This window comes from Rutidosis leptorrhynchoides, chromosome 4 (genome assembly GCF_046630445.1).
Source record: "Rutidosis leptorrhynchoides isolate AG116_Rl617_1_P2 chromosome 4, CSIRO_AGI_Rlap_v1, whole genome shotgun sequence".
Taxonomy (NCBI): domain Eukaryota; kingdom Viridiplantae; phylum Streptophyta; class Magnoliopsida; order Asterales; family Asteraceae; genus Rutidosis; species Rutidosis leptorrhynchoides.
Window position 1 is genome coordinate 485200564 of NC_092336.1, and position 16693 is coordinate 485217256.

General features: G+C 31.2%; 1 protein-coding gene across 1 annotated transcript; it reads right to left on the reverse strand.

The window, feature by feature from the left end:
- Positions 1–348: 348 nt before the first annotated feature.
- Positions 349–1998, reverse strand: LOC139842358 (uncharacterized). Its single transcript, XM_071832507.1, has one exon. It carries the CDS (start codon positions 1996–1998, stop codon positions 349–351), a length of 1650 nt encoding a protein of 549 aa, XP_071688608.1.
- Between the last annotated feature and the right edge of the window lie 14695 nt (positions 1999–16693).

Here is a 16693-nt window from a genome sequence, read left to right on the forward strand (position 1 = left end):
GAACACGATTACAAACTTGTCCAGATAGGGCTTGCATACACGATTCATAAGGTCCATGAATACTGCAGGTGCATTTGTTAACCCGAATGGCATCACTAGGAATTCGTAATGGCCATAGCGAGTTCTAAACGCTGTCTTGGAGATATCTTCACTCTTCACCCTCAATTAGTGATAACCAGATCTCAAATCTATCTTAGAGTATACGGATGACCCTTGTAGTTGGTCGAATAGATCATCGATTCTCGGTAGTGGATACCTGTTCTTGATAGTTAACTTATTCAGCTCGCAATAGTCGATACACATTCGCAGGGATCCATCCTTCTTCTTGACAAAGAGAATGGGGGCTCCTCACGGAGATGAGCTTGGTCGAATGAAACCTCTATCCAACAATTCTTGCAATTGGTTGGACAACTCTTTTAGTTCTGATGGTGCCAATCTATATGGTGATGGTGCAACTGGTGCAGCTCCGGATACGAGATCTATATGGAATTCTACCAATCTACGAGGAGGAAGACCAGGTAGTTCTTCGGGAAAGACATTTGGGAATTCTCTAACGATCGGTACATCTTCAATTCGCCTTTCTTCAGTTTCAATCTTTTTCACATGTGCTAGGATTGCTTGATAGCCTTTCCTCAGATACTTTTGTGCCTTCATGCACGAAATCAGGTTAAGTTTTACGCCAGTTTTATCTCCATAAACCATCAAATTCTCCCCATTATCAAGGGGTATACGAATCGCCTTCTCGAAACACATGACTTCGGCTCTATTCTTAGACAACCAGTCCATTCCTATTACTACGTCAAAGCTTCCTATTTCAATAGGCATTAGGTCCACCAAAAATGGTTTTCCTTCTAAAACTAAGGTACAGTCTTTGTTGATTTTATTAGCCTTCATAAGTTTACCGTTCACCAGTTCAATACAGTACTTAGTGTCTATGGGTACATGAGTTTTATCAAGCATGCAACTAGATTCTATGGATACGAAACTTCTATTTGCACCACAATCAAACAGTACTGAAACAATGTGATTGTTTAGAAGAAACGTACCAGAAAGCAAGTCGGGGTCCTCACTAGCCTCGTGAGCATTGATATTAAATGCTCTTCCTCTTCCTTTCTCTGGTCCTTTCTTGTTTTGACACTCATTCTTAAAATGCCCCTTCTGACCGCACTCATAACACGTCTTCACAGTACTAGTATTAGCAGCAGGAGGATTTGCAGTACCAGTAGTCTTTGTCCAAAAGTTCTTGGTCATGTGCCCTATTTTCTTGCAATTCCCACAAGTCACAGTGCATCTTCCTTCATGATGTCTCTCACACCTTGAACAATATAGAGCTTTTCCTTGATACCCTTTTCCAGAAACTTCCTGCTTTTTGGATGACTGGGAGTTAGAATTTCCAGTCCACTTCCTCTTATTATCCCCAGACTTCACCTCAGCAGCAGTCCGTTGAGTAATTTGATCCATGAGATCATTTGCCATATTAATGGTCTCTTGCAAAGTTTGGGGTTTAGAAGCATGAACACTAGCTTGAATATTTTCAGAGAGACCCTTAACATAGCGGTCGATTTTCTTCCTTTCAGTTGGGACCATACCCGGACACAGCAGAATCAATTCCAAATAGCGGTTAGTGTAAGTAGCAAGATCAGTCCCAACAACCTTTAAATCCCATAACTCAGCCTCCATCTTCTTAACTTCATTATCGGGACAATACTCAGCAGTCATACGGGTTTTGATGTCTTCCCAAGGGATGGCATGAGCAGCCTCAAGACCCATAGGTCGAGCAATAGAATTCCACCAGGTCAAAAATTTACCTTCTAGTGTGGAAGTAGCAAACTTTACCCAGTTAGCTTGAGCACAGTTACTAATACTAAACACCGACTCCATCTTCTCAATCCAATGGGTTAGACCCACTGGTCCTTCAGTGCCTTTGAATGGTAGTGGCTTACAAGCCATAAACTCCTTGTAAGTGCAGTTTTGTCTCGTGTTCGAGCCTCCAGGCATATTAGCCAATGCAGCGGAGACACCTTCATTGATAAGTGCTCAGAGTTCTTTAGGACTGTAAGTTCGTCTTCCAGACATTGTTCTTCAAACAATAAATACATAGTTAGCATCCTTAGATATGTATGCATATTATCAAATAGTCGGGGTAAATTCTCCATTCGGAGGAGGTCATAGTAGCTCGGTGAATGGTTAGAACTTTCGTCCTCGGAGTCGGAGAGGATGATGGGGTTAGCTTTTTAACTAAAAGAAAACGAGTAAATATAGAGTAACAAGTAAGTAAGGCAACTTATAATCGTCTAGTTATAGATTAGGCTTATTAATGTATCCTATAGGCAGACACACTAATGCATCCTAATTCCCTATAACCAGAGCTCTGATACCAACTTTAATACCCCGTCAAAATGTGGCATTGACGTGCTGTATTACCAGAGGTCAAAGTCTGATCGATGCAAGCTATATGCAACGTTTTAAAAACAATGGTGACATTTTATTCAAAAACCAAACGTTTACAATACTTAAAGAAAAACCAACCAAGTACTAATCAAAACCAAACGTATTTAAAATGAAAAGACATAATGCCACTATTAAAGTTTAAACAAATCTTCATTCCAAATGCATGACCTCTACTGCCTTACTAGCTAGAGCGGAAGCATTCCCTAATTACCTGAGAATAAACATGTAAAAACGTCAACACAAAGGTTGAGTGAATCATAGGTTTAAGTAGTATAAAGTGTAGAGTATAGACCACAAGATTTCGTTTGCATGCTCGCAAGCACCTTAAAAATTTAAAAAGATTCTATAAGTTTGAGCACCCGGTAACTAAGCCTTAACGCATGTTTAAAGTACCCCTATTTTTAAATACACTTAACCAATGTGTACTACCTCAAATAGTATACGCCCGTTAAGTTTAGGTTAGTTTCTAACCCGGACGGACGGGGATGTCAAGCCCTATGAATCCATATACACCTATTCGCGCCCACCAGTTCCTATAACTACTAAAGCTAAGGGATTTTCGGATATAACTCAGCATAGAATGTAAGTTTAGTACTTGTGTCTACTTGTAAAACAGAAAAATACATGTATTCTCACCCCGAAAACAGTTTATAAAACAGTTAAAAAGTTGGGGCTATGACTCACCTTATGAGCACAGTAAACAGTATGGTAGTAAATAGCAGCGGTAGTCCAAAGTTGTCAACCTATCATCATTAGGTTTAAGTTAGTTGGATCATCATGGTCATCATCATCATCGTTATCTTTATAGTTATGTGTTTAATATATATGTTCATATTTATTACCGATGTTTCTTTCTAAAGTTTTCAATGTTAACTACTCCCACAGTTTAGATGTTGCATAACTCAAACGATCCTTGTTGCTATCAAGTAAGTCAATGGACAGCCAGATGTAACCGGGGGCCAGGACTCTTGATCTGACTTTAAGTCGTGACATTCGAGATCCACAACCTTATCCCAAACTGGCAACCTAGACACCATCCATGACCGTAAGTAGCGGTGAGTCTCGTGAAATGTGTTTTTTAATTCCACGTATGTTCTATTGAGTATAGGAATACATCACTTGTTTATTTCCGTTTTCGATATATATTATATTACCCTTTAATAATATTTAAGTCACATTATAATTTCTTTATATTATTTCTTTTCACATATATATATTTACACACATACACATATACTTCTAATTATGTAGTACATATATGTGTATCTACATCTATACATGCGTGCACTCATGTATACATGTATATCTACATATACGCATAAACATAATCTTTCATATATATATCTATATGCTTCATATATACACAATATCATATCCATATTAGGGTTTTACAAATCAAATATTTTCTAATTATAATACACCATTTAAATATCAAAATCTTTTTTAGAGTTTTAAGATCAAACATCACATTCTCTAGTGATTACTTATGTAAATTTTGAGTAATTGCGAATCAGAAACGTAAAAATTGTTTCAAATAGAACATTTAATTTGAAAGTGAATTTGTTATAAATTTTGTAACTTGTTATATAGTTCAGGGACTAAAGTCATTAATGCCTTAAACTTTATCCTTTTCTTTCTTTTGTTTCCCTTTTTTTTTTCTTCTCATTCGTACATTACAACAAGAGTACTTGTATATTTATATTTTAATTATTCTAGGGGTAGTTTTTAAATATAGTTTTAGTTTAGGGGTTAAAATAAAATAAAAATTTAAGAATCATCTTCCTTCTTAAATCTCGAACGAATTTGGAACAGAGCAAGTCAAATTTTATTTTAAAGCTTTCATTCACAGACATTATTTTTTTATAATTATGATTCAGATTAGTTTTTTTTTTTTTAATCATAATCCTTTAACAGGTTTCTTTCATAATCATAGTATATATACCATAAAATACTTAAAGAATACATTAAAAAGTTTAGATTGTGGGTTATACCTTTGGATAAAAGGAATGAAAAAGAAGAGTGGTGATCGGGTGTGGTGTTCGGCAATAGCAGCAGCAGATCAACGATTCGTTTGGGTGTTGGTGATCGACAAAAAGAAAATCGATGGTGTAGGTTTGTTGGTGGTCAACGAAAACAACAGAGAAGATGGAGATCGGCCAAAAAAAAAAAATTATGAAACCAATGGTTGGGTTAAGCTCTATTTATAGAGTATGAGATTACAATTAGAGTGTGATTCAAATACTTCAAAGTTAGGATATAATTTAAATGGGTTTGAGATAAAGTTTGATTTAAAATCAAATTGGTTAAAGATAAGTTTGTATTTGATTAAGGATAGAAACTTGAGGAAAAAGCCACAAAAAAAATTTGGATAAATTTTATCATCTATATATATATAAATTTTTTAATTTGAAGATAGATATATGCAGGAGAAACAATTGAGGATGAAAGGTTTGGTTGGTGACCCCACTTGTACTTGTTGATGCATATACACGTTTTTTTTTTTTTTTTTTGTACAGCATTCCAAAATTAATATGTAGATGAATGAGTCACTAGACTACATTTTGACAAATCATGGAGTATTATTGTTATCACTCCGTATTATTATTATTTTAGCAAAATTTATATATATATATATATATATATATATATATATATATATATATATATATATATATATATATATATATATATATATATATATATATATATATATATTTTTAGGTTTATATATATATTTATTATATATATTTTTTAATTTTTATCATTTTAATTAATGTGCATCTTAGTCCCCGCACATTTTATTCGCGTTAGTCCTTCGTTAAATTTTTATTGATGATGACGAGCCATGATCGTTAGTTTAGGTAACCTCGTTACCCATTTCGTAACTTTCAGTGGTTTCGGTTTTCTAACCAAGTTCATTTATTTTGCACCACCTAAGTTTTAAGTTCGTTTGTATAAAAATGATCGAAAAAGTTGGGGTGTTATAACAACCATTAACCAAAAAGAAAAAGTTTGTACCCCTTGTCCCCCCTGGCCGACGGTCACCACCACCATGCCACCCCATCACCTCCTATAAATACCATGCTAATTCCTCACATTTCACACTTGATCTCATTCACAAATTACACACACTTACTCTCTAATTCTCTTTCTAGTCTTTCTTACTCTAAAAAGTGTAAGTTTTAAATTTTCTTCTTCTTCTTCTTCTTCTTAATGTCGACATCATCATCATCATTAAAGGATCTAGCTTTTTATCTTTTTGATCTTGTTATATCTTGTAGATTCAAACTTGGGTTTGAATCCTTCAAGAACATGAAAGATTCAAGTTTTCTAGCTTTGAATCTTCATTTACTTGTTAGATCTAGGTTTTCTAGCTTATGATTTCTTTATTTTGTTATAAAGATCAAATCTTGTGTTTATGATCTTCAAGAACATTAAAGATCCAAGCTTTTTAGCTTAGAGTTTCATTATTTTGTTAAAGATCTTAGCTTTTTAGCTTATGGTCTCATTACTTTCATTAGATCTTAGCTTTCTAGCTTATGGTCTCATTAATCTTGTAAAGATCCAAGCTTTCTAGCTTAGGGTTTTCTTAATACTTGAGATCTAAGTTATTATTGTAGATCTCACTTACTTGGAATATTTTTGTGATTGTTGTGATGATAAAGATCAAGTCTTCATCATCTCATATGATGAAGATGCATAAACTTGTGTAAAAAGGACAAATGTTGAAGCTTTATTGGGTTTATGCAATAAAGAGGCAATCTTGATGTTCAAAACTTGTAGAATGTTAGCTTTTACTCTTAGTTGTGCGTTGATGGTTGAATCTTGGTCAAAGTGATGCTAAAACATCAAAGAGTTGTACACTTGAAGCTTACACGCATCAAGGATGAGAACCGTGATTAGCATCAAGCACAAAGAAATCCACCGGAGCATTTGTTTGCTGTTTTTGGGGTTTGATCAGACTCCTGGACTTCTATAAAATTGATTTTCAGATAGTTCGTTTCGAGTAGATGACTTTTCATTTAGGCCTCGCCTAAATCCGATATACGGTTTAGGATTTATAGCCTTCCGAAAGTCACTACGCCTTTGTAACGACGTGCTGACAATGTCACTAGCTATACGCAAAACGGACGCTTTTTAAAAAACGCTAAATATTTGGTGTACTTTTCATACGCGTTAATTCTCCGTTAAATTTTTAAAAGTCGACAACTACATAGCGAAACGCGGAGATGCACATATATTGTTAATTTTAATTAACATTTAAATCTTTCACGGGTTATACCTTTTAGTTCGACCCGAGTTGCGCTTCAACAACATCATCGTTAGCCACAAAAATTTTTTACTAACTAAACGTAATAAAATACATTAAAAACTGAACCCCCGGCGTGAAGCGAGGGTTCGAACACTAGTTTTAAATCAATACTATACTTGTTCAACTATCAAGCAACATGGGAACTAACTCCATATTACAATTGTGAAAAATATATATCAAATATTCAAATAATTTGTCTGGCTCCAGGCACCTCATGTTAACGAACACAAACCATACCCGTTTGTATATACAATATCACTCTCATGCTTAGATCAATACCGGAGTAACCGACAAAAACTAATTTTTACCCTTTTTGTCAAAAGTATGATATGACCATACAATATTTGTTAAGATAAAAGGTGCCAAATCGTCTCGTTTTTTTCCAAAAGGTAGAAATGGTTCACGTTTAAAATTGTACTGAAATAATCTATATTCCAAAACATATAACGTTGAGTAATGAAATCATCAAACTTGATTACTTGAAACTGAACATATTACGCAACTGCCATGATATAATTCGCTATATGGATGCAGACTTATATATATATATATATATATATATATATATATATATATATATATATATATATATATATATATATATATATATATATATATATATATATATAAGGTTGCAAAAGACGTGAGACGGGGTCGAGACGGTCGGGTCCTAAAAAGGTCGAGACGGGGGTCGAGACGAACGTTGACCAAAGTTGATTTTTAAATATATAAGTATAAAAATGCATATATGTATACATATTTTAAAGCTAAAAACTTTAATTAATTAATTTGTACCCATAATTGCTATCATCGTTAATTTAATACAAAAAATTCAAACTAAAATACGATATATTTTACCGATTTTACTGATTTTCTGGCTTTTCTGAATTTTGATCGACTTTGACCCAATTTTTTTCAACTTTGACCCGAATTTTGACGGTTGACTGTCATATTAGACGGTTTTCTTCGAGACGGGACGGACTAGTCACCAAACCGTCGAGACGGGCATCGAGACGGCTCGAGACGGGGTGTTTTGCAACAGTGTGTGTGTGTATATATATATATATATATATATATATATTGTGACGACCCGAAAATTTCCGAACAAATTTAAACTTTTATCTTTATATTATTCCGACACGATAAACAAAGTTTGTTAAGTTAAATCTCAAGGATTTTAAACTATGTTCATACATTCATTTAACCGCGACCAAATTCCAATGATTCACGAACCATTAAATGAACATATATGATTAGGTATGTATATGTGTATATATTATAACTTGAAAATATCAACAAAGTATTTAAACGAATAATACTTTACATGAGCGTATTTGTTTCAATATGATTAGCGATGGAATTAGAAGATAATATCAAATAATTGAATTATCAGATACATTAAATTATGATTACGAGTCTTTGTTGAGAGGTCCACATTGATTTGAGAAATCTTCCTATTTTAACAATATTCGAAAAATGGTAAAGTGATTTACAAGTAAGAACAAATATGTCAATTAACGATAACTGGACAAAGGTTAGTAAAGATTCCTGTTTAACTTTCAATGCATGCTTTACAATAATTACCTCGTGGAATAAGTCCAATTATTGATAAAAGTTTGCAATATTGAGTCTCAGAAAATTTTTGAACTGTTTACATGGATTCAGTTAACCTATGACTAATCTCGATGATTCACGAACCATTGTTTATAAATATGTGTATATATATAAATATGTGTATATATATATATTAACTTGAATTACTTTAATAAACTATTATATGTTTTTTGTTATTATAAATAAATATGTAAAATAAATATTTAGTAATGAAAACTCTTATTTTATTTTTATATATGTATATATATATATATATATATATATATATATATATATATATATATATATATATATATATATATATATATATATATATATTACTTGATATATATAATGTATAATTTAAATTTCTTTATTTCTAAATATATATTTAATATATATTTATTTACGTAATAAAAACTTGTAATTAAAATGTAATTATATATATATTATATTAGAATATATATAATTATATATTTTACGAACTTGATTTACATTATTTAGAAATACTCGTTTTATTTTTTTTAAAGGAGTTAATAACGAAAATTTATATATTTATAATTATAGGTTAATACATGATATATATATATATATATATATATATATATATATATATATATATATATATATATATATATACATAATTATTTAAGTAAATATTGTAATATAAATAAATTCTAAATATTATATGTAGAGAAGTTATAACAATTCTTTTTATGTAGAATAATTTAAGCATTAATATTAATTTGTTATATTATTATTATTATCATTATTATTATTGATATACTTATAGATTATGAATATTAATTAAATCTAATTTATAATTACAGAAAGTTACAAAATCTGTTTTCTATCACATTCAGTTTTTTTATTTTCTTCTGCTTTTTCCTATTTTCCCGTGATTAAATGTCGAACTAAATTTTCATTATACAACAATCGAGCTAATCATGTTGTTGAAAAAAATCATTCAATTCCCTATCATCATTATCGATTAACCACTAGTAACTGTCTTATATCTGTTGAATTAAACCGAAACAGATGAAAACATATGCATTGCTCTGTCATGACAGGTTTTTATGCCATAACTCAATTCCGAAACAATTAGCAAAATCCATAAATGCAGAAGTGTTCTAAATCACATTGTGATTGTTTCTTCAAATTCTCAAGTTTTAATTCGCTAAATCGAACTCGAATTTGAAGAGTCAAGTTTCAAAATTAAAAAGTCAACATTTCTTCTGGGATCGAATTCGAGTTAATTGTTACAAATAAAGTTCAATTGATTATTTCCGTGGTTTCTGAGAATGATTTACTACATAAGTCATGTAGTAATCATAATCCAAAAATGCCTAAATTTTTAAAACGATTTTGAGTTCTTCTTCTTCATTGTCGAGCAACTGTTGCTGCTATTTAAATTATTATTTTTTCTTTTTCTGTTAATCCATATTATCCTTAATCAATTGCTTCTGTTTCTGTGATGACCGGAAAATTTTGACTTATTTAAACCAATTCTCTATATGATTTAATATTTGTGTCATGATAAGCAATGCATTTTGACAAGTTTTATAACCTTTGTAAATGAGTTTTATATAACAGTTGATCACCCTGTTTGTCCGACTATTCACGAACGTCGTAACTTGTGATAATTATATAATTGTGTATATATATACGAAAACATGCGAATAATATTTATATACGAAATGATAAAAATTTACTATTGAATGATGCAGTTTCGAGTTAAAAAGTTTACGTATATAATCGTTTTATTTTTATGATGTATTTTTTTAGTTTTTAAAAAGACACGAATTTAAATCAAAGATGTACAAGTTGTAAAGCACAACGTACAACAACGTAACTTAAATAGTTGAATCGAAATTAATTCATTTACTATTTATATGAATAGTAAATGATACGAAATTAATTAATTTACTATTCACATGAAAGCGATATGATAGAAATTATTAATTATAAGTTACATAAAATACCCCTGAAGTATTTAATAAATACGAATTTTAAAATATTAAAATTCGTTAATTCGTTTGAATTAAACGAATTCAATAATTCACGGTGGCACAGAATGACCAGCAGACTAGTACGTACACTCTACATCGAACGTATATAGTAATTTTATAAATAAATGTACCTTTTTACAACTAATTTTATAAAGCTAAGACCAAAATAGATATATGTATTCAATTATAAAAAGTGGTATTCTTTTTATTTATACTTTTACCCGTCAATTATTAGCAACAGAGTACGAAATACCGGTCCGTGAAAACTGTTGGTAGAAATGACAAAACATGGGCTGCTTTTAAATCCCACGTTTGATTCTATATTATTATTATATTATTACTTTATTATATTATTATATTATATTTATATTATTATGTTATTATAATTATTCTATATATATATCGAACGAATTCTGATTCTGGTTTCAGTTTTCATTTTACAATCCATCTATCTATCTTAATACTCCGTAATGATTTATTTATTATTATTTTATTATTATTATTATTATTATTATTATTATTATTATTATTATTATTATTGTTATTATTATTATTATTATTATTATTATTATTAAAGATTATTATTAATCTTATTATATTAATATTAGTAGTATTATTATTATACATAAAATACTACGACGAGGTCATGAGCGAGTTATTTTCAAAAACGGGTTCTTGAGCAGGATGAAGCTAGGGAAATTATGGGTTATAGCTATGGAGATTATGGGTAATGTTCGTGGGTACCATGGGTGAATCAAAGGCTAACCTTCCATTTATCATTTCCGTTGCGTCTACGTACTTTCCTGCAATATTGAATCACAATATTGATACGTTCGTGAATTCGAGGCCAACCCTGCACTTGTTCAGTGCCGTCATGTGCATAATTGCTACGAAATACAGTATTTTGAGTTTATAGATCTCTTTTTAATTGCTTTTGAAATGTATATTTTTGGACTGAGAATACATGCACTTTATTTTAAACGCAATGGATACAAGTACATACTAAATTCTACACTGAGTTTGAACAGAAAATCCCTTAGCTTTGGTACACGCTGGTTTAGTACATGCACTTTATTTTAGTACACGCTGGTTTGCGTGTATTGTACATGTTAGTTGCATGTATGTTAAAACAGGGGTACTTATTATATACACGTTAAGTTTAGTTACCAGGGTGCTCAATCTTGTAGAATATTTTGATAAACGTTTCTGGATGAAACAACTGAAATCTTGTGATCCACCTTTATATACAGATTATGCGCAATATTAAAACTATGAACTCACCAACCTTTGTGTTGACACTTTTAAGCATGTTTATTCTCAGGTTCCTAGAAGTCTTCCGCTGTTTGCTTATACGTTATACAAGCTATGTGCATGGAGTCATACATGCTTTATTCGAGAAAACTTTGCATTTACAAAATTATCACCATGTAACTTATTTTGACTGTATTGTCAACGGATGTAGTATTGTAAACTATTGTTTACGGTGATTATCTATACGTAGAAATCATCAGATGTCGAAAACCTTGGATTTATATATTCATTTATGGTGTGCATTTTCAAAAGAATGCAATGTTTACAAAACGTATCATATAGAGGTCAAAACCTCACTATGAAATCAATGAATAACATATCCCGTCAATAGCGATTTTGACGGGTCGTTACAGTTTCATTTGATTAACCTAAAACCGAATCATTAACTCATTAGTAAAGTGGTTTGGGTTTCTGTCGATTTGAAGTTAGAAGAAGAAGAAGTAGCAGCAGGATAAAATAGGTTAAATAAATATAGCGTGGTAAATAAATCAGAAAAACAAGCGTAGAGCAGATGGTTAAGGGGTGTTGGTTGTAGTGACCCGAACTTTTCCATGTTTATTTATATTAAATGAAATTGATATTTACATGATTATGTGTTTCCAACATGTTAAGCAATCAAACTTGTTAAGACTTGATTAATTGAAATAGGTTTCATATAGACAATTGACCACCCAAGTTGACCGGCGATTCACGAACGTTAAAACTTGTAAAAACTATATGATGACATATATATATGGATATATATATATAGTTAACATGATATTATGATAATTATGTATCTCATTAAGTATATTAATAATGAACTACATATGTAAAAACAAGACTACTAACTTAAGGATTTCGAAACGAGACATACATGTAACGATTATCGTTGTAACAAAATTTAAATGTATATATATCATATTAGGATATATTAATACATCATAATATCATGATAATATAATAATTTAACATCTCATTAGATATAATAAACAATGGGTTAACAACATTTAACAAAATCGTTAACTTAAAGGTTTCAAAACAACATTTACATGTAACGACTAATGATGACTTAACGACTCAGTTAAAATGTATATACATGTAGTGTTTTAATATGTATTCATACACTTTTGAAAGACTTCAAGACACTTATCAAAGTACTTCTACTTAACAAAAATGCTTACAATTACATACTCGTTCATTTTCATCAACAATTCTACTTGTATGCACCCGTATTCGACTCGTACAATATCCAGCTTCTAAATGTATTTACTATTGGTATATACACTTCAATGATCAGCTATTAGCAGCCCTTGTGTGTCACCTAACATATGTGGGAACCATCATTTAACATTTAGCAAGAAATATCTAACAAAACAACAAACTAATGGAGCCTATATAGGATGCTTAAGTTCACGTGAAGATGGGAGCTCACAAACACATTCACTTTGCAATTTTCTTGAATCAAATTACTCTCTCTCAATTACTCTCTTAGTTTTCTAAGTGTTCTTCATCATCTTCAACAAAATCTAGCTCAATCTTGTTCATAAATCCATACATAAACCAAGTTATAAAACAACTACTCAAGAACACCTCAACAACACTTTCAAGTTTGCTAGCTTACCTCCAATCTTGCAAATCCACTTTGAGTGATCATCCAACCTCAAGAAATATTTCTTATTTACAGTAAGATATCTTTCTAATATAAGGTAATACTCATATTCAAACTTTGATTCAATTTCTATAATTTTAACAATCTTATTTCGAGTGGAAATCATACTTGAACTTGTTTTCGTGTCATGATTTTGCTTCAAGAACTTTCAAGTCATCCAAGGATTCTTTGAAGCTAGATCTATTTTTCTCATTTCTAGTAGGTTTATCCACAAAACCTGAGGTAGTAATGATGTTCATAACATCATTCGATTCATATATATAAAACTACCTTATTCGAAGGTTTAAACTTGTAATCACTAGAACATAGTTTAGTTAATTCTAAACTTGTTCGCAAACAAAAGTTAATCCTTCTAACTTGACTTTTAAAATCAACTAAACACATGTTCTATATCTATATGATATGCTAATTTAATGATTTAAAACCTGAAAACACGAAAAACACCGTAAAACCGGATATACGCCATCGTAGTAACACCGCGGGCTGTTTTGGGTTAGTTAATTAAAAACTATGATAAAATTTGATTTAAAAGTTTTTCTTCTGGGAAAATTATTTTTCTTATGAACATGAAACTATATCCAAAAATCATGGTTAAACTCAAAGTGGAAGTATGTTTTCCAAAATGGTCATCTAGACATCGTTCTTTCGACTTAAAATGACTACCTTTACAAAAATGACTTGTAACCTATATTTTCGACTATAAACTTATACTTTTTATGTTTATATTAATAAAATTATGTTCAATATAAAACCATAGCAACTTGAATCACTCAAAACGGATTTAAAACGAAGAAGTTATGGGTAAAACAAGATTGGATAATTTTGCTTGTTGTAGCTACGTGAAAATTGGTAGCAAATCTATATTAATCATATCCTAGCTAACTCATATTGTATTATAAATTTATTCTAATATATTATGTAATCTTGGGATACCATAGACACGTATGCAAATGTTTTGACATATCATATCGACCCATATATATATATATTATTTGGAACAACCATAGACACTCTATATGCAGTAATGTTTGAGTTAGCTATACAGGGTTGAGGTTGATTCCAAAAATATATATACTTTGAGTTGTGATCTAGCCTGAGACGTGTATACACTGGGTCGTGGATTGATTCAAGATAATATATATCGATTTATTTCTGTACATCTAACTGTGGACAACTAGTTGTAGGTTACTAACGAGGACAGCTGACTTAATAAACTTAAAACAGTAAAACGTATTAAAAATGTTGTAAATATATTTTGAACATACTTTGATATATATGTACATATTTGTTATAGGTTCGTGAATCGACCAGTGGCCAAGTCTTACTTCTCGACGAAGTAAAAATCTGTGAAAGTGAGTTATAGTCCCACTTTTAAAATCTAATGTTTTGGGATGAGAATACATGCAGTTTTATAAATGTTTTACGAAATAGACACAAGTAAATGGAACTACATTATATGGATGAATGATCGAATCCGAATATGCCCCTTTTGCTTGGTAGCCTAAGAATTAGTAAACCGATCTACTAATTGACGCGAATCCTAAAGATAGATCTATTAGGCCTAACGAACCCCATCCAAAGTACTGGATGCTTTAGTACTTCGAATTTTTTTTATCATGTCCGAAGGATTTCCCGGAATGATAGGGGATATTCTTATATGCATCTTGTTAATGTCGGTTACCAGGTGTTCACCATATGAATGATTTTTATCTCTATGTATGGGATGTATATTGAAATATGAAATCTTGTGGTCTATTATTACGATTTGATAAATATATAGGTTAAACCTATAACTCACCAACATTTTTGTTGATGTTTAAAGCATGTTTATTCTCAGGTAATTATTAAGATCTTCCGCTGTTGCATGCTAAAATATGGACAAGATTTGGTGTCAGCATGCTTGTATAATATTGTTTAAAACTGCATTCGAGATTTACTTTGTTGTAACATATTAATATTGTAAACCAATATGTATTGGTAGTGTGTAAGTGTGATATTTTTAGATTATCATTTCTGGATAATCTAGGTGGTGTCCTTTTAACCTTGTCGATAAAATAAAGGTTATGGTTTGTTTTAAAAACAAATGCAGTCTTTGAAAAACGTCTCATATAGAGGTCAAAACCTCGCAACGAAATCAATTAATATGGAACGTTTATAATCTATATGAACGGGACATTTCAGTTGGTATCAGAGCGTTGGTCTTAGAGAACCAGAAATTTGCATTAGTGTGTCTTATCGAGTTTGTTAGGATACATTAGTGAGTCTGGACTTCGACCGTGTTTTCTTTAAAAACGATTGCTTAACACTTTTGTTGGAAACTATATATTATTAACATGTAAATATTATGTGATATATTAACCTCTTAATGTGTTTGATATTGTGTGATAGATGTCTACCACTAGTACAAATCCCATCAACTCACCTAATAATAATGAAGAGTCGAATATATTTTGGGAAGATTCACAAATTCCCGAAGAGGAACTGGAAGAGGAGGAACCGGAAGAGAAGGAACCGGAAGAGGAGGAACCGGAAGAGGAGGAACCGGAAGAGGAAGAACCGGAAGAAGAAGAGGTTCCGGAGGAAGAAATATTGATACCTACAGTAAATCATTTAAATAAAATAAAATCCTCAACCAACGGACCAAAGTCAATAATGGTCAATGGTGTTTCCGCCGAGGAATCAAAATATTGGGAAGATTACCAATTTTTCGATGAATCGGATCCCGATGAGGATTTCGATGATGTTATAGAAATTACCTCGGCCCAATTTAATAAAGCAAAAGAAAATAATAAGGGAAAAGGTATAAAAATAGAGAAACCTGATTCCAACCCCGATGAACTTTATATGTATCGGCAACATCCGTATTTCCTAAATTGTAACAATAACCCAGGAACCTCTAAACCACCAGGTTTTTCTAAACCATTGTGGAAAACGACGGCTCGTATTAGAGGAACACCATATATCCCTAGAAAATTAGGAAAACGAACCAAGTCCGAAGAAGAAGAAACCAGTGATTCAGATTAGAGGGTTATAATCATGTTGTGTATTATATGTATTGTAGTGTGCTGGTACTTTTATGTTCTATGTAAAAATTACTTGTATTGTTTGTTAATTATCTTTTACGAATCTAATCCTTGTCTATTTTACAGTATAAAAACACAAAATGGACGTTAAGGGTAGACAACCGAATATTTTAGAAGACCTACCAGAGGATATGATTGATGAAATCTTGTCTAGAGTCGGTCAGAATTCATCAGCACAATTAGTTATGGCGAAATTAACTTGTCAAACATTTAAAAGACTTTCCAGAAATGCTTAGTTTATAAAAGGCTTTCCTTTGATAGGTGGGGTATATCACATTGGGGA